This window comes from Setaria viridis, chromosome 8, assembly GCF_005286985.2.
Source record: "Setaria viridis chromosome 8, Setaria_viridis_v4.0, whole genome shotgun sequence".
Classification (NCBI taxonomy): Eukaryota; Viridiplantae; Streptophyta; class Magnoliopsida; order Poales; family Poaceae; genus Setaria; species Setaria viridis.
The window spans coordinates 2,730,144-2,752,859 of NC_048270.2; the positions used below are offsets into that span (position 1 = coordinate 2,730,144).

The 22,716-nt window shown below is 39.5% G+C and overlaps 1 protein-coding gene across 2 annotated transcripts; it reads right to left on the reverse strand.

Moving 5' to 3' along the window:
• Positions 1–3,410: 3,410 nt before the first annotated feature.
• Positions 3,411–21,014, reverse strand: LOC117866924 (uncharacterized). 2 transcript variants are annotated; one of them, XM_034751222.2, is made up of 21 exons: positions 20,676–21,014; positions 19,644–19,827; positions 19,280–19,538; positions 18,893–19,115; positions 18,639–18,786; positions 13,059–13,268; positions 10,572–11,213; positions 10,438–10,499; positions 10,299–10,350; positions 9,808–10,188; positions 9,159–9,293; positions 8,921–9,066; positions 8,335–8,406; positions 7,720–7,804; positions 7,515–7,607; positions 6,117–6,206; positions 5,918–6,032; positions 5,161–5,309; positions 5,005–5,079; positions 4,721–4,813; positions 3,411–4,064 (listed from the first exon to the last, which is right to left on the reverse strand). In XM_034751222.2, exons 2-21 carry the CDS (start codon positions 19,800–19,802, stop codon positions 3,912–3,914), a joined length of 3,342 nt encoding a protein of 1,113 aa, XP_034607113.1. In that variant the 5' UTR covers positions 19,803–19,827; positions 20,676–21,014; the 3' UTR covers positions 3,411–3,911. The 2 variants fall into 2 exon arrangements, with proteins under 2 accessions (XP_034607113.1, XP_034607112.1); XM_034751221.2 differs by having other exon boundaries at positions 3,412–4,064; positions 19,644–19,820; positions 20,676–21,013.
• Between the last annotated feature and the right edge of the window lie 1,702 nt (positions 21,015–22,716).

Genomic DNA, 22,716 nt, shown 5'->3' on the forward strand with positions numbered 1-22,716 from the left:
TGAACCTGCACAAGACCAAGCTCCTGAAGACTCACTAACTCCCTCTGAGATCGAAGGCAAGCCCCGGAGCATGTCCTCACTTTCTAAACTTATGCACTACGTGTTGCTTATGTTTGTGCATTTAAGTTTATAGGAGTTGCTTGAAACCCTAGTTGCATGACTCTAGGTACCTATGTGCTGAATACTAGTATGTTAGGACGAGTAGATGCAATGCTAAATAGGATTCGGTAACAGTTGAGTGATTTCCTATCACTCGCGAGTTATAGGAGTTGCTTGCCTGCTCTTTCTGCAACCATAAGGATGATGGACAGGGTTGGGCTATATGTTCTGGATTGGTGGATTGGCCCGTCTGTCTAGTGATAAATGTGCTAAGTCAAAATGTGTCGGCGTTCGTGGTCAAGTGTTTGAAAGTACTAATCTCATACCTAGTATGAGATAGGGAAGCCTAGTACCTGATTGAACCGGGACGTAGACATACTCCCCGCTCTCTCTGGAATGGAGTTTCCCCTGGTGCACCATGTGGGTACAAGTGCAGTCACCGTACGACGACATTCCGGAACCGTGGGGCCTTGTATCCAAGGAAAGTGGGCCCTGGCCACATGCTTGGGAATTGATCGGGACAACTGACATGTGTGGACCTGTTGTGGTACGCAATGTCGTGGGATTAGGTTCACCTTGCAAGGTTAAGAAACTCGATTTGAATCGTCTGCCTCTCACAATTTGAGACTGCTTGATCACTATTCCGCACCAAGTAACAAGTGGAACAGAGAATGATTATTTAATGATGATTATGCTTGGAATAAAAAGTTTGCTCAACTTGCTTGCTTAGAACATGTTGCTTACCTAGGATAAATAATCTACTAGAATCTGCTACTAAAACTTGAAAGTAAGGACCTATTTAAATGCTTTTGGCAAAACAAACCCCTCAGCCAAAAAGCCTTGCATGTTTAGAAGTTGGAGTAGTTACCACCCGACGGATAAGTCTTGCTGAGTATTAGTTGCTCAGCCTTGCTTGTGGCTCACTTTTCAGGTGTTACTATTTTCAATGAAGTGGCTGCTAGTCTTACTTGGCCTACTCAGCTCCCTCCGGGCTGGTCGGTTGAGTGGAATCCCTCCTCGGACGGCGAGGATAATGGTTATTGATATCATGGTTGGCTTCGCTGTGATATGTCGTACCAACGTTTAGCTTCCGCTTGCATTTTTTTAGCTTCCGCTGTTGAAAACTTTGCAAACTTGGTTGAATTTTGAACTTTGATGTAATAAATTGTTGCACTATCTTAATCTGGATGGATTGTTGTAATTTCTAGGGATAACACTCACCTTCGTGTGAGCCCGCTTTGTGATCGATCCGAGTTAAGTGGTTTATGGGGTGAAACCCGACGGACTGCCGAGTTAGCTTGATTAAAGTGTATGTTCGCGTGTTAGGTGACTTAAGTACACTTTAGCCAGGTTAATCTGGATGGTTTCGCTACAATTCTCCTACCTAAATAACCCAACTTCGTCCAAAAGTTTAAGGTAAATGGAGCTCCGACTAGCTAATGCACACCTTGGAGATCTAGATCTATCTAGAGGTATATGGAACTCCATTTGAGTCTAAAACCTATGCAATAAGTTTCAAAAATATAAGGAAATAGCATCAACTTACCTCCTATAATTTCCGACTCCAAGGAAACAAAGTTGAAAACCTTCCCCCACCTTTTTTGCTTTTTTCGATTTTTGGGCAGCACCTCCCCCGAACAGTGACTGTGCTGTCAGGAGGAGGAAGAAACCCAGCTGGCTGTTTTGTTGCCCATTTCCAGGGGCGGATCGTCCCGTAGCCCGCCCCTACCTTGCAAATGTGGCTATTACCAGGGGCGGGTAATGCCGTCACCTGCCCCTGGAAAGATCATTTCCTAGGACGGGTGATGCCATCACCCGTCCCTGGAAATTGCCCCCATTTGCAGGGGCGGGTGACGTCATCACCTATCCCTGCAAATTGTTCTCCAGGATTGGGCCACATGCTACAGTACCACCCTCGTTTGTAGGTGCGGGGGGCAATTTTATCCGCCCTTATAAAAAAAGAGGCGCCCCTACAAATCATTTTTTATAGTGATGGTAACCATTTTCTACAAATGCAAGTTCTTTCGGATTTAACCTTTAGATTAAAAAATATGATAATATGCAATAAGTAGGGTAGAGGTATACACAACTTTGAACATAATACGTGTTTTATCGATGTATCTAAAAGCTTTCCACGTCAAGAAATAAATAGTTTGTGTATGTTTTCCACCCCTAATGATCGATGCTCATCTAATCTTAAGGAAATCCGACCAAAGAACTCTTTTATTGACGACCAAAATTGGTACAAGTCTGCCGAAACTGGAGATGGTGCTGGAGTTGAGGGTAAAACTCGGAGCCCAAGAAACTAAGAGGAACAATAGCTGAAGTTGCTCTTAATACTACGAAAAAGTGAAAAGAAACAAACATATTATCCTGTCAAGCAACGAGTAGAGAAAATGAGCCAGTGAAGCTCGAAACAAAACCACATATGCCTTATTCAATCACTTGAAATCAAACTTTGCCCATTAAATCCTTTTTGGCCTGCTACCGGCCCAACAATGTTTAATAATTTGTTTGCAGTGCTTAATGATTTGATCGACTCGTAAACTATATTACTCAGGGAAGGTCTTATTTGTTCGCTATGTTCAACTTCAATTGTTTATCCGACATAATTAATTGATTTATTGTTCACACTGTATTATTATTTTGTTCATCTTGTTTAATTATTTGTTCGCAGAAAATAATCGTTTGTTCGTCATGTATGAAAAATGTTCTGCAACAAATATCGTTCAAACATAGTTAATTAAGCGTGGTCTTGTTTGGAAGGTTAAATTCGTAAGAAACGTAATGGTGCAATCAAAAATTAATTTTGATACTTGATTCAAGCTCTATGGTTTTATTTAAGTTCGGATTTGAACACATGTGGTGACTTTAGCTTCTTTGTCCTTTCCTGCATGTGGTGTAGCCGTACCGAAGGATTCTGCTAATCTGTTTGGCCATCATCGCACACAGCAAGAGAAAGAACAGAGGCCCATCTGGCCTCTAAGCAGGAAGAACAGCGCCGGTCTCCCGGTCTTCATCCAAAAGAACACGATGCAAATCATTCGCAGCAAGAGCTTCATCACGCGAATCTAGGACAAATGCAAAAGAACATAGTAAAAAAAAATGCCATATCGGCATCAATGGTAAGGACCAATGCATGGTTTTCCCAATCCATGGCGAATCATGATTCAAGAACGGTAAGATATATGATCGGCAACAAAATGTATAAAACATCGACTTATTTATTCATCGATGGAGAACATTGGTTCAGTATTCATCCATGGATCGATTCAGTATTAATCATGGGGCCTTCTCTATTTTGCAATGTACTACTACCTTTGCCAACATGCTCACAATTCAGAAACATAGAGTCAGATCAAAACTTGTAATCACAAGCTCTTACTGAGAAACCATAATTTTTCAATTCTTTTCTTGAAAAGAACTATCTCCTGTTATATTGTTCTGACAGAAACAGAACTGTAAATAGTAGGTGAGATGCTTTGCAGTCTATGCAGTGATTGATTTGCTAATCAAATAGATATGGAGTTATTCTGCAAGCTTGATTTTACAACTCGCCGGAGTTGTGTAGACTGAATTATGCTCTTATCCTCAACATGTTGAGTCTCTGTTGTTACGCGGCTTGTCTCAATTTGTTCAGCTAATTTACATGTTGCACGACTTTGCCACCACTAATCGTATCCTATTTGATGAACATGTAAAGTAATTGGTTTTCCTTCTCTATAGAAACAACTATAGATATATTGTGCATTGAGGAGGTACTGTCTATACATACATTTATTACTCTCTCCTCTAGACACCACCCATAGACTCTATGGGTTTGGACTACCCTCAGAGGTGTTCTCTGAGAAATTATCAACACACTTTGACAGAGTCTCATCACTATGGCAAATTAAATGGGTCAAAGAGAAGTAGAGAATGATGAAAACCGGCTTGGGAAAATTCCACACGAAACCAACCTTACTCTGCAAAATATACATTGCATGTCAATAGCAACAAATGTTGAACTAATGAAATTCATTGATGGCCACGTCTGAAGAGATGGGTATTAGGAGCATTGACTATTTAGGCCATGCATCCACTTCAGATGTGCTATCCTAATAAAAGATCAGGTGCCATAGTTACATTTGTTTCAGAAAATAACTTCAGGAGATAAATCGTGTTGAATGAACCAGTGTTTCTTATGAATTGTGTTTAACTTCATTGAGTGTAATAAAAGAAAATTATGATCCAGAGTCCAATATAAGTCTAGCAGTTCATAACATAAGTTATGACATGACAGGTTTAAGATTATGTCTGTACTTCACTTGCTCTTATTTAAATTTGTTATCATTCTAACTTTATCGTAAGTCAAACATTTCTATCTTTAACCATAAATTCCTGAAAATCTTATTGTTGAACAACATACAAATTATATATTATTATGAAAGTATTTTTTCATGGTGAATCTTTAAGATAAATCTTATTATGTTAAACTATATGAATTTCTAGAAATTGTTGATCAAAAATAGAAATATTTGATTTAGGATAAAGCTAGAATGTAAACTAATTCGAGACAGGGGGAGTTTCAGAAACATTAGAGTTGCAGACAAAAGAAACATTGTTGGGAATTTCATTTTACCTTGCCATTGAACACCAATAGCTCACCATCCACCCATTGGGGATTTATGAATCCTGTATCTGCTATTCTACCCTGACCTTTATAACTCTCAATCTTTAAAAAAAGAAAGAACAAAAATACGTTTAGAATGATAAAGTTGCATATATAACACACAGCTCGGAAGCACAAAGATGCGCTCGGAACAAAACATGTAAATGTAACTAAAATGTAACTAAACCATGCGGCATCCATTTTAGGAATGGAATGAATCATCACATGATAAGTCTACAGGTTGAAAATATTACCACACCAAATTCCTCTGGGTATGTGCCATGATTCTCAAGACGATTGCCCTTCCCAATCTTAGCACGGAATGTTGTCTGTGAAAAACTTTGATTGGTGGGTGGGAAACACGTGGATACTCATTTATCAAAATGTAAAAAAAAAAGTCAGCAGCAAACCTTGCCAGCAGGGACATTGACGTCACCAGTCAATTTTATTGCTTCGACGTACTCAAAAGACTCCTCATCAGTTATGTTCCACTTACCGAACTTCCGACTGAGTTTTACAACTTCATGTCCATGGGAACCATATTCTCCCACATAGAGACCTACAAATAGCCAACATCCAACTGTCAGATTATAAAAGAATACTCACTCCATCACATATAGGTAGCATTGTGCTTTCTTAATTAAGTTAATTGAACATTTGAAAGCGGTACGGGTAGAGTTGTCAAGAAAGGAATGAAATGCACGGGCAATCCTTAAACTTGTCATGAAGTTTCATCTACGCTCATGATATTTGAAAATGCATATTCATATCATTAAACTTATCAAATGTGCCATCTAGTCCAAAGTTCCCAAAATACCCTACGCTTGGTGACATAGCATGTCAGTGTAGAGATCTCACATGAAAAGTCAAAATTAAATCATAGTGGTATTTTAGAACTTTGAATCTAGGTGACACATCTTAACAATTTTATGGATCTAAATATGCATTTTTAAAGTTCATGAACCTAGATGTCACTCCATGACAAGTTGAAGGACCGTTTGTATCCACTCTTTTATACAAGCGTACATTAATTTGCTATATTGTGTAGATAAATTATAGTAAAAAGTAGTGGCCAATATTTGGAATAGCTGATTTCAGACAGTTCCAAAATGTTGCTTATTTATTATTGGAGGGAGTAGTTTATCAATTTAGCTGAGCAAACTTTACCATTAAATGGATCTGTGCAGCTAGTGTCCGTAACGATCTGATTGAAAATGGTATTCTCAGTCAGTTGGGCCTTGCTTAATGTGTGTCTTAAAACCTCCTGAACTTCTTTATTTACCTGTAGGTGTTCATCCATTTGTCAAACTCGCTGGCAAGAATTATAGAGGCATGCTTTGGAGAATTGATGGTGATAGATAGTTACCATAATTGATGAATTAAAATCTCCTATACTGGGATACGAAATAGGTGTCTCTGAGGTGCTCTCAGCGCATTTCATTGGAGTCACATCATACTGGAGAATTAAATGGGTCAAAGAGAAGCAGAGAATGATATGAACGAAACCCGACTCGGGCAAACTCCATATGAACCAAGCTTGCTCGGCATGATATGCATTGCATGTCAAGTGCAATAACCTTGAACTTGACCAAATTCATTGATGGGCACAACTGAAACTCTTAAAGTATAAGTCACATAAATGGTTGAAACAGGGTTTGTGGACTCTACTTGCAGCGTGTAGCCATCTTGTTATAAATGCAAACACCTTCACCTAATTCTATCCCTACTTTTGCAAAACAAAATGTGGGCAATAACTTGGCGTACCAAGAGCATTGACCTTATTTTAGGCCATATGCAAGCAGACACTTTAGATGTGCTAGCCTAAGGAATGATCCGGTGCCATGGAATCACATGTTTCAGAAAATAACCTCAAACCATTCTGAATGAACTATGAATAAGCTATTCCTTTTTATGGTATCACTTCTCTTCTGAATTGTGTTCAACTTCAAAATACAAATATAACACCCTGCATCCAAAACTGCTTACAACCTAAATCCTTACGTAGAACGGGCCCGCATACGTATATAGCATCACTTTTAAACTTTCGTTTCCACTTTAAAAAGGTTAACCCAGAGGTGGTACGCTTGGAATAAAAACTAGCCCTCAACCCCATAAACTTCTAAGTGGCATTAAACTCACTAGCTATAACCACAACAGGATCACATGGACAATAACAACCACTTCTATGGTATATTAGGCCGGGGTATTACAACAAAATTTATAATCCAAAGTCCAATATAAGTCAAGGTAGTTCGTATAGCATGAGTGGCGCATTGAAAACCAATATATCCTTCACTCGGCCTGCCTGCCATTGACTCAGTGGTGTCTTCTTGGTATTACTCCGTGCTCTAAAAATTTGTAATCTAGTGATGATATAACTCCGCACTCTATAAGTTCCCATACAGACACACGTAATTTTAGTGCGTCAGGACCAAATTGTAACATGATGTGATAGGTTCCACCTTGTGTTCGTACTTATTACTTAATTAATCTCTTCATCCCAGAATAAGCTAGTTTTAGAGTTGTTCTAAGTCAAAACCTTTTTACTATGAATAGCACATAAATCATATAGACTGACACGTAAAAATGGTGTTAGTAGATTCCTTGTGAAACTAAATATCATAACATGCAACTTTTTCTATCCGAAATAAATTATTTGTAGAGACATTGTTGATTAAAGATAAAAATGTTTGACGTAGGATAAATCTAAAACTAGCTATATTTTAGGATGGAAGAGTTTCAGTTTTTGGGTATTTCATTTTACCTTGCTATTGAACACCAATAGCACACCATCCACGCACTGAGGATTTATGAATCCAGTATCTGCTATTCTATGTTGACCTCCATAATTCTCAATCTGTTAAAAAGAATGAAAGTATATTTAGAATGAGAAATACGTTGCATATGACATACGACTTAGAAGCACTAATGAAGATGTGCTCGGAACAGCCTTGCTCCCATGGTCCCACCACAGATTCATCCGTGTCCGTCGTTGTTGCAGGCAGATTTGTTTCCAAGATTGCTATATCATTGTTTTCAAATCCGACCAGAAGCCTGTGTAATTAGATGTTTCAAGGTCACAACCATCAATTAGTGAGAAGAATTATAACAATACAGCTGAGCAAGTGGAAATCAATGAATGGAGTACAATTGAGTTAATTTACGACAGTGACAATCTTCCACAAAAGTTTTTGTTTGAAATGGCTGACAGTTTGTGGTCTTATATTAGTTATCTAACATAACTGTTGGTAAGTATATTTTGTAGCAATTACACTGTTGGAAATCAGTGAAAACTTTTGGAAAAGATAAAAAATTATATCTAAAAACGCACGAGAAAAATGCTAAGGACTCTGTTGGGAAATATTGGAACTCTTTTAGTGGTTATCTATTTTAACAATGACTCAACAGTTCCCCACTTGTGCAATATGCTTGCTAACGTAAAACACGAATCCTGTAACACATCTTTTAGTGTAGTCGTTCTATAACAAGATATGCATATATTTATGCCAAAATTAAATTTCCACACTTAATTAGCATGTAGGAGTAAGTAATTAAAGTGCAAGGTTGTATGAAAAAACTGTTACCTTGGTAAGTTTGTGTCCAGGAATTCCAAACCTTGAATCGGACTGCTTGCTAGGCGAACCATTTTCTCAAGCCTGTACGTATATAATATCACAGTGTTAATAATTATACCTTCTTTTGACAGCATCTAAATACATCACATGTAACTACATCATTTTCAAAATTTTATTTTGTTGAGTCATTTATTTATTATTACTTCTAATGAAAATATTGAGAAGAGAGTGTCTTCCGTGCGCACAAAAGGTCATGCGCTGCTATAAACGCACTGCCATCTTTTCCATTTCTTTTTGTCACACATTTGTTCTTGTGCCCATGGCTCCCTAGGAGGCTACCTCACCATGTTGCCTACCCCGACAACAGCTACTACTATATCTGCAGAAACGACCACGGCTACCTCGCTACCCCGGCCCCGCGAACGGCATGTTCAGATTATATCCTAGTACATTCCAGCTCATCAATGGATCACTTAGTGTTCATTCTTATTACCTTGCAGTTATCTATGCATATAAAATTAAGCAATGGTGTGCACTGCACTGCGATGCTCCTACAGTGTGCGTAAAAATTAGCAGAAGCATGCATATTACTTACCTGTAGGTATTGGCGTCCCATAAGCAAAGAGTCCTTTTCCACGTGGTCACCAACAATGGAAGCTTTGGGTGAGAAGCAACGAGATCCATGCTCATGCCACGCATGGCAAGCCTGTGAACACGTTTCCTTGTCTGCACATCCCATATCTGATTGAACAAGGAAATCAGAAGAAGGAATAGCATTTTGAATAGTTACTGCCACGTGTGTTTGCGCATGATGAGATGGATGCCATACGTACACATGCACACCCGGCCTGCTTGTCACAAGTAACCAGCTGGAGAGGCCGATGACTATCAGTGAAAACAAAATCGACGCTGTACGCATCCAACGATGCCAAAGTGGTTTCAGGATCGGATGAATGAATGTCCCAGACCTGAAATTTCATGTACAGAAAACAAATATCGTAACCAAATTAAATACGCTACATGATTGGTTGGGGTGTTCTTTTTTTTTCAGATAATGAGATTGGTTGGGGTTTTGGTTTGAGAAATAGGAGATCGATCTATCCACCTTCTCACTACTTACATTTTTGTTAGGCACTACTGGAAAATGTGGTTTTAGTATAGGTTCCAAAACCCCTTTAGTTTCGGTATTAGAACCGGTACCCCGAAGCCGAGACTAAAAGTTTCGACCATTAGCACATTTAATTTCAGGTTTGGGGAACGGGATATGTTCATCCATCACTACTTTATCCCTCACAAGCATATGATCGGATTAAAATTTAAGAAATCAGTTCATCCCACCAAAATTCACGGGATAGCCTCATGATACTCCATTAGATGATGTTCTTGAAACACAAACACACCATCATTTGGTCAATTGATTCATCGCTAACTGCCACAGGCGCGTGCTTGCACGGTTTGGGATGGAAAAGAGGCAGAACAAACCTTTATTGTGTCGTCGTCAGAAACACTAGCAAAAGAGTTGATGTTCCTTGGGTTAAACATGATACGCTGCACGCCCCTTGTGTGTCCGTCGAATGTTCGAGTGCAGACCCAATCCTCATCCCAGTTCCAAAGCCTGATCGAGGATTGGTTTCCCCCAGACGATGACAGCAAAAAGGGGTATGTTGCATGAACAGCCAACCAACTAACATCGTTACCACGGTGAGCTCTGAGTTTAATGACCATGTCCTTTGTAGTGTAATCATAAACATGGATGTATCCGCGATCATCCCCGGCCGCGAACCATTGTTTTCGAGAGATAAATTTTATGGCAGAAATTATACATGTGTCATTCTTGATGACCTGCAACTCCATCACTCTTTCCTGTTGAAAAATGAAAAGATCACTAACACTAGTTGAGTTTAATCAGTTTAATCAATGTGTTGTGTCGACAGACATATGCTAGCTAGCGATATAGCAGTACTGATATATACCTGTGTCTGGTAGTTCCAAATACAAACATAATCTAGATGTACAGCCAAAATCCTGTCATGTTTTTCAATTAATTAAAGATGAAATACAAGTATATAGCTAGAACTTGAATGGAAAGGAACGAACCATCTGCGTACTAACCATGAATTTGTGGGGTGCACATCTACGAGTAAGGGCTCCCCGAACTCCCCTGTTGACATGATCTGATATATAATGGGCCTTTAGTTATGATACTGCTTTTTTGTAGCTCGATTGATGATGTCAAGCTAACTCACCTGCTTGGTCATGGTTGCCTGGCAGCTTGCTGGGTCACATATGACAGCCGCCGTTAGCATTGCCGCCGGATGCACCTTGCCACCCAACTCCTCGACTTGCTTCAATAAATCGTTGTCCATATTCATCTTGTTTCGAATGGACGATTCTAAATCTTTAAGGTCCTGCTCCGACCACATGATGATCATCACCACCTCAAACTTGCCCATGTCCTGTGGCGGCAGCGGAGGTTCATCTTGCTCCTTCATTGTCATAGCCACGACCAAAGTGGAATGTGGCTCCAAGATCTGGAAAAAGTATGAGCACGGGTCCTTTGGAGACTGCCCCCCCTCCGGAGACTCGCCCACCTCAGATTTTTCCTCCTCGTCAAGATACTCAACCTCTTCCCACTCATCCGAGTCGTCATCCTCCTCTTGCGACTCGTCATCTTCCTCAGAGTCGTGATCCCATGAATCTGGGAAACAAAGGTCGAAGCGCGTATCTGCGCAGCTGGTTGGTGTAATCCAAACGCCAGCGTAACGGTTTGTCTTGTTGGTCAGGCTCACAGGGCATTGGATACGCTTGTTTGGCTCGAAGGGGAACCGGAGCTCCAACGGGTGAACGTCCAGGAGCTTGTCAATCTCAGGGGGCCAGATGGAATGTGTCTGCATGCAACCATCACTTATTTATCAAGCTAAGAAGAGATAGCTAGTATGAAGCTATAGAGAAATGTGTGGTGATTCTTGGTGAAAAGTCTATTTTAAGAGAAGGAAATAAGAGAGAAATGGAGGAGGCAGGACCCCTGTCTCCTGCCGCAGGGGTAGGGCAAAAAAATGTAGGTGGTAGGGCAAAAAAGACTTTTTTTTTGTTTTTTTAACAGTGCGGCCCCAACTGCACGGTGTGTTCAGGACACCAGGGGCGTGCGGGACACGGGTTCCATTTAGCTCCCACCGGTTGCATCCCACAGGCCTGTCATCGGCAGCAAAATGACTTTTGGTACCTTGTATTTCAAATAATAATGATTTTTTTGTTTGATTGGGTGAATTATCTCAACTAACCTATCCAGGATGAAAATACTCCACTTAATACATTATTCTACTAATTAGACTGAATCATATGGTACAAGCAAATTGGTTTAACGCTACCATCTAGGATCATCCATACATACATTAAGTAATGTAGTGCATGCAACCAAACACACCCAATGACTATCAGTTCCATTTAGCTCAAATTAGCTTATTACTTCAATCACCTAATGGATATGAGTAGAGCTATTTTTTTAGCTGGCTAATAATTACCCCTTTATCCAAATAGGACCGGGATTCGGGAGTGATCTGATATTGGATTTCCATCGACTAAAAGTGGCACCGCTATCTATTTTCAGCAAAACGAGAACAACATAGCCATGTAACTCACGCATATGCATGTCACGGGAGATTCCATTTGACAACGATCATGTTGAAACGCTTACATTCCATTTTAGCAAATTCGTAAAATTACACTTGATTTGCACAAATTAAACTGCACCTATTGATGTGGCCGCAGTAGAATAGAGTTATAGGTGCATGACTCAACCCACCAGCGTAGATGAACATGACATATCAGGTACCATGTTTGTTTGAAACTAGAACTTTACTTTTCCATTTTATTTAGAAAATTTTGAAAGACCAAGGCTATGTTTGTTTTCCACCTCAGAGCTTGTAATACATAAGCTGTGTGAGAGTAGCTTCTTAGATTATAATAATCTGGCATGTGGATTATAATCTATTTGTTTCCTCTTAAAAAATTATAAGTTGGATTATATAATTTGAGGTGAGAAAACAGAAGGGCCTAAACTTAATTTACACAAAGTAAAACAACACCTGCAAGATTCATTTTTGTGCAACTGTACACTTGTCGACCATGTGTTATACAGAAGTACACTGCCCTTAGCCTTTAGACTTTCGCACATTTTACAGCTATTCATGAAAGTGGTATGCCGTCCGTTCGTCCGACCAAAGGGATTCATACACTTAAATGGATAATTCGTATCCGAATCCGAACATTCAATATCCGTACCATATTCATATCCGAATATTCAAAGTTGAATTTCTAAGATCCGAATAGAATGATAATCACTATTCGACACATCGCGGCACTATTTGTATCCGAATTCGATCCGAGAAGAAAATAACTATCTGTATTTGTATCCGCATATCTCCATTCGTATCCGATCTGTTTTCATCCCTAGCTATAAATGATGAATATACAGTAAAAGTCATGCTCGTAGTTACTCTAATACTTAAAAATTATGGATAGATTCATTTTAGTGCCTTTAATTGTGGCATGCATGTGTGAGGAATTATTAAAGTTACTATCAGCTCTAATATAATAAATGCCAGAAATTCCAGCAGAACAATTTACGAACTTCACTTCATCCACCAACAACAAAGAAATTATAAAAAGTGCTTTGCACATAAAGCTCTAAAACGATTCCTCCGTGTGGAAGCATTGCTATGTGCCATACTTACATGTATTGCCGATGAAGTAGTGGTAGTTTCAATATAACCGTGCGTGCGTTCCATTTCATCAAGCCTGTCAATTATACCCCGTATTGTTGGCCTCTTCGCTGGGTCATAATCAATGCACTCTATGCCCAACTCAGCACATACTCTTATTACATGTTCCAACCCTATATCTTCTTGTGATGAGTCAAACATATTACTCCAACTTTGAAGTACCTAGTAAGAAATTGCAACCACCATGAGTTAATCGAAGAAATCAAATGGAAAAACATGTGTGCTAGTCATTTCACTACTGCAGAAAACACTGCCATTCATGCCAGCTCCTAACCCCCTATCGGTGCCTGACTGAGACTGCATGATACAGATAAGGCAGGTTATCCGTGCAAACAAGATCAGCACAGATCAAGATACCAACATAACTCTTCAGAAAGTAAGCATGGACATTGAACGTAACGCTATGCGAATATATTTCTATATTCTAGCCAAATTAAGGAGAAAGACCAGCATATAGACTTTTTGTAGTAGCAGAAAACAATTTGTGCATTGATAATCAGTTTCATGCTTTCTTCTACCTTTGCTAAGTGCATGTTTATTTTTTTCCCCAACCTGGGACTTCTCATGTTTCCTGATAGTAGGAAGGTTTAATTCTTTGCAACCAACTATTATTTGTGTCACTGCGAATATGAAAGCTTACACTACTAGAAAACTCAACTTCCATCCAACCCTTTTTGTCCCGGTTGAGCCTTTAGTTCCAGGTTAAAAATGAGCCACCGAAAGCCACCGACGGGAGGAGCTTTAGTCCCAGTTGTAAAGACCAACCGGGACTAAAGCCTCCCCTCAGTTCCGGTTGTAACGGCTAAAAATTCTGGCACTGACGGGAGCTTTTGTCCCGGTTGGAAATTATAACCGGGACAAAAGCCCCCCCCCCTTTTGTCCTGGCTGGAATTGTCAACCGGGATAAAAGGGGAGGCTTTTGTCCCAGTTGAAATTTTCAACCGGGACTAAAGCTCCTCGCCTATAAATTCCCCTTGCTTCTTCCTCCCCAAGCCCGAGCCACTCCACCAGACCGAGAGTTTCTTCCTCCTCCTCTTCATGGCGAGCACGCAACCTTAGGGAGGTGCTGCCCAATTTTTTTTCCTCATTTCCGTAGGGATTTCACTCATCCAAAGTATTGTAAAGGTTAGCTACTTCATCCTCCCTTCATTTATAGTTATTATGCTTTGTTTTATGCTTTAGAGATAGAGAAAAATGAATTTTTAGAATAAGGGAGAATGGAGAGAATTTTTATTTATACATGTTGTTGTTGAGCTAGAATTTGATGGATAGCTTGCTTGTTATATATGATTCATATTAGGTAATGAACTTGATCAATATTAGATATGGAAAAATAATAGAGTAAATATGTTTTTAATATTTAGTTATTGCAATAAATTAAGGTAAATAAATTGTAGGTGTAAGAAATAGAATTTGGTCATTGCTACAATTTTTCATGTCACTTAATTTAACAATAATTATCTTTCTTTGACCAATAATTTATTTATCTCATGTTTATTGCAAAGACTAAATATTATCTCGATTGGTCTAAATTATCAATATTGATCAAGTTCTTTATCTAATACGAAGAGCTACGTCCATTTCTCACGTAATACGATACAGATGGACCGGCAATGGATGTATAATGCGGACAGACAGACCAAGGAGTTTGTTGATGGCTTGCATGTATTTGAAACACTGCAGGAAGGTCGTGTATATGGGCTATCATCGATTTCTTCCTGCTAACCACCCGGTAAGAAAGAAAGGGATGCATTTCAAAGGGGCACCAGACCATCGTAAAAAATCTGCACACTATAATGAAAAGTGTGTATTTGAGATGATAAAGGATGTAAGGGTAGTCTTTTGAACTGGCGGCACATGTTAGAAGCTAAAGTGCATTCACAAGAAGTAAGAATGCAGGAAGAAATTAATCGGCAAGTGGCCCTGGGAGTTACTGAGATGACCCAATCTGGAGCACTGCTGGATCCCAACATCGCCGTCAGCCCTTCTCAACGCCGAAGCAGCTGTACTTCCACAGGGGTCCCGATGAGAACATGCCAAGATTACCTGTGGTTGCGCAGGACAACCAACGGTACCTTGTGGATGACATCACTCAGCACACCTCATGTGAGCTGTATAGACTTTTTGGTAACATCACTATTAAGGTACACATATATATAATTTATGCAATTATCTCAATTGATTTATCCATGCCTCGGGAGTTTAATAACTTCTTTATTTCTCCTATATGTATAAGTGGCGTACATAAGTGCTTTATCAATCCTGCCAGGGCAAACAAGCCATGGCATGAAGATTACACCTGGCTACTCCAGCGTTGGCCTAGAGTAGATTTGTGATAGTCAATATGAAGGTCTAGAGCTTGACCTCATGGGAGGTGATGGGGAAAGGACACTAGGAGATGCACTTCACGGGATCATTCTATGGTGAAAATGCTACATCATCATCCTCGGCAAGGAGGCATCATTGCTCCCCATAGATCCCCCGCAGCCACCATCTCCTCAGAACTCAAGACTGTCATCTCCAGCACATCCACCTCCAGGACCGTTGTCACCACCGGGACCATCGCATCCTGCTCGATCACCGTATCCATCTCCATCGAATACTGGTGGTGCGAGCAATAACGACCAAAACACCCTCCCCGATCACCGTCGCCGGGACTAAAGTCTGGTGTGAGCAAGGAACCTGCAGCACCTGTCAAGAAGTCGCGACCACCGCCTTCCAAGCCAAGGCAGCCAAAGGCGAAAGAACCTGTTACGAAAATAAAGAAGTCTGGACCCATTCAGAAGCTACCAGCCGATATGACTATTGAGAAATTGTGGGAGGCATCGCAAGCAACTGTGAGGGAGTTCTTTAAAGCATGCGCTGAATAAAAGAAAAACAAAGGAGATGGAGCCAAAGTCAGTAGATCCAATGAAATTAAAAAATTTTATTGGTATGAAAAAAGAAGTAAAGAAGACTTTACTATCGAACTACGAGCGTTCGTTAGTTAAGTTTGATCGGAAGAAAAAATGAGGAGAGTCGTCTTCCAGTCGTACTGTCCCCCAGTTAGGGGAGTAAGTAGATAAAGACGCTCAAACTATAGTAGCAATGCCCTTAGAACAACAAATCCAAGTCATTATGCTTATGGAAGATACAGATATGTCGCTTGCTGAAGTTCTAGGGCAAGTTGAACCGGCAGCTCCAAAAAAGATTGTACCTAAATGGTCCTTTGAGGTAGGAAAGCCTCTAGTAAGGCCTGAAGTGGTACAGAAGCTCTCTACGAAGATGTACGAATTCCATCAATGGTACATGGAGCAGTCGGCCAAGGAAAGGCTCATGTTCGCTCTTCGCGTTAAACTGATTGATTTTTCAATGAAGGTGAGAAACTCCTGTGGATGCAATTCAAGGATATATATGAAGTGTACCATCAGGATGCCCTTGACGTCTCTCTCATCAGCACCTGGGTTCTGTAAGTGTCTATTTATCAAGATGTAAATTTTGGCTCAGATCATTATTTTGTGTATGTGCGTCACCCTACTAACTTTATCTTCCATTTTATGTAGGATGCTAATTTAGAGGTACCGCAGAGAATCGTACTTCAACGTTGGCTTCATGGATCCATCGCTCATTAACGAAGTTCAGATACGGAATCAACCAAAGCCTACATTGGACGCAATATACAATTTCTTGGGGAAACAAAATTACAAGGAATACATACTACTGCCATACAACTTTAAGTAAGTGTGGGTACCGTCTATTTTTGTTTTCCTTTTCCTTACCTAATTAATGTTAGTTAGTTCTAACATGAACATTTATGTACGCAGATTTCACTGGATTCTCCTAGTAATTGTGATTGATAAGAGTCACGTTATTGTGTTCGATTCATTGAGGAAACCACTAACGGAGTACAAAGACATTCAAGACATGCTAAACTTGTAGTAATTCTAGACCTTTATCTCTATGCAAAACTTTGTTTTCTAAATTTTCACCTAACACTGTATCATTCATTATTTTAATCCGCAGTACATGGAAACGATTCTGTAAGACTCACTATGGTGAATTCAAAGAAAAACTTACATTCAATACAACGTCTTGGTACGTATGAAGTTTGCACATTTTGTACATTCTATAACACGAATATGTCATAACTTGTTTTTTGCCCACTAAAGTACTTGAGACAGGAATAAGGCAATAATTTATATGGATACTGTGTCTATGAGCACATGAACAATTTTGTGCATGACAAGGTGATATCGTCGGACAATATACATGTACGTAAAATAAAACTATTAATAATTAATTATTTTCTAACTCCTTATATTTAATTGTTCATGTAACATTCACATATTTCCAAATTATAGATGTAGCGGATTCAAGAAAACCTCTCGAAGAAGGATAGGATTTTGGTAATCCAAGAAGGTCTCATAGGATTTCTGGTGGACGAGGTGATAAATCCCGTGGGAGAATTTTATTACGATGGACATTCAATAGCCGAATCGAGTAACACCATGACAGGAGGATCCTAAGAATGAAGAGGGCAAATTATTATATATATATATATATAGTAATTGTATAAATACTAGTTTGATGTGTATAATATACTAAGAATTATATATATATATATATTACTATCATGAAATATATATACGACTTGCATACAATATTAATATGGAAAAGAATTAAAAAAATCTTAAGCACTAAAGGGGGCGCATGCACATACCCCCTAGACTAAAGGGGCGCGTGCTAGTGCCTGCGTGGCGTCCCCTTTAGTCCGGGTTAGTTTTACCAACTGGGATTAAAAAAGTGAAGGATCCCCTTTTGTCTCGAATAGTTAGTTCTGGTTGGATTTTCGGGATCTATGACCCTACCCAACCGGGACTAAAGGTGGGTTTTCCAGTAGTGTTATTGTCCTTAATGTATATCAATGTAAACAACAATTGTCATTCTAGCCCGCATAAGCTTTAAGAAAATTAGAGAAACTTAGAAAAAGGAAAGATCCTTAAAACATTCTTGTTAACTGAGAAAAACTAGGAGGAAGGACTGGTACATTTACTTCGTTGAGGCCTTATTACAATGATGTTGACTAATGAAGCTACTGCAGTAGTAACTTGTATGAGAACTACAACTATAATCTCAATCACACACTATGTATATGTTTAGCCAATACAAAATAATTACATCGTATAAGGCCTATAGTTATATATAGTGCACATAATAATATTGAGAGAGCTAATTAGCCTGTTATTTCCTCCATCCACAAATGTAAGTACTTCTAAAAGCATTCAAAATTTGTTCATAAATATAAGAACTTGCATGAGCCACCCCTCCCCCTCCCTCATCATTAGTAACTAATTAGTTTTAATATTTGTGTGTTTAAAAATTTAATTAGCACCGGCCATTTATAGCATCAATTGAAAAGCCGTAATATTGCATATATATGATCTTGGTGATTTGATAGAGGGGCACCACAGTCATTTTCATTCCCATTAAATCTGTCTTAAAAATCTTAATCTCCAATGGACGGAGTGAGTACTATTAACATCAAGCATTTACCTTTGAGTGATTGTATAAACTTCTTACATCCCCAATGGCAGAATACCTCTGTCCTGTTAATATCTCCAAGATTATAATACCAAGACTATATATGTCTGACTTGAACGTGATTCGTCTATCATGTAATAGTTCTGGTGCCATATATCCCCTGCATGGAAAATGCTGTGGACTGAGTAATTTAAGAGCAAAGCCAAATGGAATAATCAATAATCGGCAACAAAAAAGTGTTCTTTCGATATTCTTAGCTAGCTTACAGTGTTCCAGCCGCTTGTGCAGTAATAGTTTGGCTTTTATTTTCATCAAAGCACCTTGAGAGACCAAAGTCAGCAATTTTTGGCACCATGTCTTTATTCAACAATATATTTGCAGGTTTGAGATCTAAATGAAGAATAAATTCCTGGTGAAGATAATGTAAGCCCTCGCAAATTCCCTTAATTATTCGATAGCGTGTTCTCCATTCAAGCTCCTGAGATGCATCTGCCAGAATAAAAAGGTATTTTCATAGAGGTATTGTTTTTAGCATACCTAGAGTCCTTACTAGTTCAACACAATTCAGCCGTAAGTAATTCCCAAATTTTTGAAATAGATATCCTTCGAGTGATGGACGTCCCCTCCAAATAATAAGATGGGAAGAAACATACCGTTGATATACTTATCAAGACTCTTATTTGGCAGAAACTCAAAGCAGAGCAACCTTTCACGTTCCTCTGCCATGACATTCTTCCCCTCGTATTTTAAACATTTCCCTTGTGTGTCAGCGCAGTATCCGAGGAATCGTACTATATTTCTATGCTTCACCCTCATCAGACAATCAACCTCTTTGATGAACTTGTCCTCATCCATTTCAACCCCTTGGGACAGCTTCTTCACAGCCACAAGGGTCCCATTCTGAAGTTGTCCCTGCAGTCACAACATTGCCTTGTCGCCATTAGCATGAATCTTGCTATATCAACTTTAGTTAAGAGTTAAGACTGAGGGCACATGAGACTTGAGAGTTACACGTACCTTGTAAACAACTGCAAACCCACCTTTGCCAATATGCTGATCATCAGAGAAATCATTCGTGATTGCTTTTAGAAATGATAGTGGCAGGTCTATTGGTTCTGGCCTTGCATCGAGTAGCATGCGCTCCAAGCGATCATGGATACTAGATTCACAGTCCATTTGTAGTCACATATAGCTCTTTATCCTCCAAACATGAGCGAGAATTAATTATAAGGATGATGAATGTTAAGTAATAAGGATATACTCCATCCATTCAGAAATTATACACATATTTTGAGAGAGGAAAGATCTTCTAAAGTAGATTTTGATCCGTGATGTCTCTTACAATATAATGTCAATTGCTAAAGACTCAATATAATCTCAAAACCACTTTGAATGCAAATATATTGATGCCAAGTTTACACACTGAATGCACATATAATTTAATTAATTATTGGTCAAAGTCTGTAATTTTTTTTACTTTTCTGTAGTCAAAATACGTATGAACGGAGGGTAGAATTACAGGTCTACGGATGCAAACATGGAAAAGGATATGCAGATCTGGTCTAATAATCTGTGGACAGCTGGGGCAAGCTGTCCAACCAAAACATAATTACAGTGAATAATCGGTAAATAACCTTGGAGCTGTGTCACACGAACCACAAACTAAGTTAGTCTCCCATTCTATCATATGGATGCTATTTTCTTGCTATGACCCAAACCCAACTAACTTGACTGTAGTACAACTATCCTTACGATTTGTTACATGGCATACACGGCAGTAGACGACTGTAGTGATGAAACCTTTCTGATAGAGCATTCATCCGGGTAGACTACAGTAGAGATCGAACAGGTGATTTACATGCATATTCAGAACAAGGTCACCACCAGTTGGGATTTGAAAATTTTATGCATGTAATTTAAGATGCATGGAATCGAGAGGGAACAAACACTTAAGCATCAATCTTCAGCATGCAGGTTCCTACTAACCCGAGGCAGTAGTACGTACTTGGGCCTCAATGGAGATTGAGCACCGGAAAATCGGTCACTAACCTGGAAAAAGATGGAGAGGCCTGCTCGCAGGTCGCACAGCTGCTGCTTTGCGGAGAAGGACGTACGGCTCGTCTCTGCCGTCGACGCAGCGGTCAGTAAAAAGAAGCTCGAAGAGCTGAAAAGTATGTAGATGAAAAGTATTGGCTAGCTGGAGATGGACAGGCCCCAATTGTTGCTGAGGTGCAGATCAGGTGATGAGAGCAGAGCAGCTTAATTTACACGCTTCACCAAACACATGGGAGGGTTATTCATTTATCTAATCTAATGCAGCAGCAGGAGTTGACATAATCCTTATGATTAACACACAAAAGATTCCATGCAAGCTGGCGTTCATGTGATGCCCATTACTCTGCATGCATCCAAATTCGATCTCTGAGGTTTTCCGACGTCGAAGTGGGGGTAATGTATAAGAAGAAGAATCGATTGCAACAGATCACTGAGAATTACCAACAACAGGAAGCGACGGCTTACAAGTTTCACCGGCCAGGTGCACATTCCACAGGACCAAGCATAGCACTGTCACAGCGCCACTGATAATGACTAGTACCATGATTGACACACAGGAGCTAGTCTCTGACGCTGACAGGAAGCCCAGTCAAACGAAATTAACACATGCATATGTGTGATGGGTTTAATTTGTTAGGAAATTAACACAATAGGTTAGTTCCAAAAAAAGGTAAAAACAGTAACTATGCAGAGCTTTGGCAAAATCGGTCGAACACTACCATGGATTGGAAGTTAGATGGAGACCTCCACGAATGCTGCTGCATTCCGGAGGACGGCTCGCCAAAATCGTTGAGGCAGTGAGCTGTGCAGGGATGAGCTCGAAACAATAACAGAACGGCGGTCTTCGGCTTTGCTTGTGGTAAGGGCCGATCGACGCCATCAGCTGCTAGACTGTTAATTTAATTTGCACAACTCACTTCATGATCGACAACAAGATCAAGCCACATGGTTTCACCAGAGAAGATATCATTTATTTACTTCGCAAAAAAGGAGAAGAGAATTATTTAGACGGCAGCAAGACCTGACCCGTGGAACTCCTGTGAAGCTGCAGCCTGCAGGGGCATTTGACTATAGCTTCTTTTCTTTTATTTTTTGGGGGAGGGAATTTGACTATAACTAAATGATATCATGCATGCCACATGGGCCATTTTAATATATGCATCCAGAATCGATCTGGGCTTACTACTAAAAAAATCGATCTGGTGGCAGTACTTGGGGGATCCATTGATACCGTGGGCTGAACCCCGTGAAACTCCTGCGGAAGCTGCAGTGGCCCATGTAGCCCACTAAGGCATATCTAGCGGAGACAAGTGGAAACATTTTGTTTAAGAGTCTGAACTCTTCATTTCGTCTTAAAGCTCGTTTGGTTCCCTAGAATTAAATCTCATTCAAAGAATATTATTTTATCAATTGGATTTAATAGAAATTTAATTACCTTGAATCAAATTCATTTCAATTTTCTTGTTTGGATGTACCAAGAAATTAATTCTAAGAATTAAATTTCAAATATTATTTGAACATCCAAATGAAACGACATGCTACCAACATAGCTCTCTCTCTAACCCATGAAGTTAATCAGACTTCAAATGAAGTCTCCATTATTATCAGACAATCGGTCTTCCATAAAATGCTACAAAGAAAAGTATTCAAGCAACGGACCAAAGATACTAGTAGCATGTCTTGTACAAATGAAGTATTCCAAGCTCCACCATTGTTGCATGGGTGTTAGTTACAAACATCTAACACACCACATAGACAATGCAATTATGACAGATATAGATAGTTCGGCCCACATATTATTTCAAGACAATGCAAGCTAAATAGAAACTATCCACCCCTTGGTAGTATAATTTATAGATGAGCCAGTTTTTTTCACTTCGTGAGCTGTTTTAGTAACCAACTCTTTCTCATCTCCATCAGAAGCGCCAACAAAGACTCATATCTGTGTACATCACAATAAAGACTCATACCTACGTGCATCACCGGTCATCAACTAAGTCCAACAAGGAACCTTCGTCCAATTCTTCTACTTCGC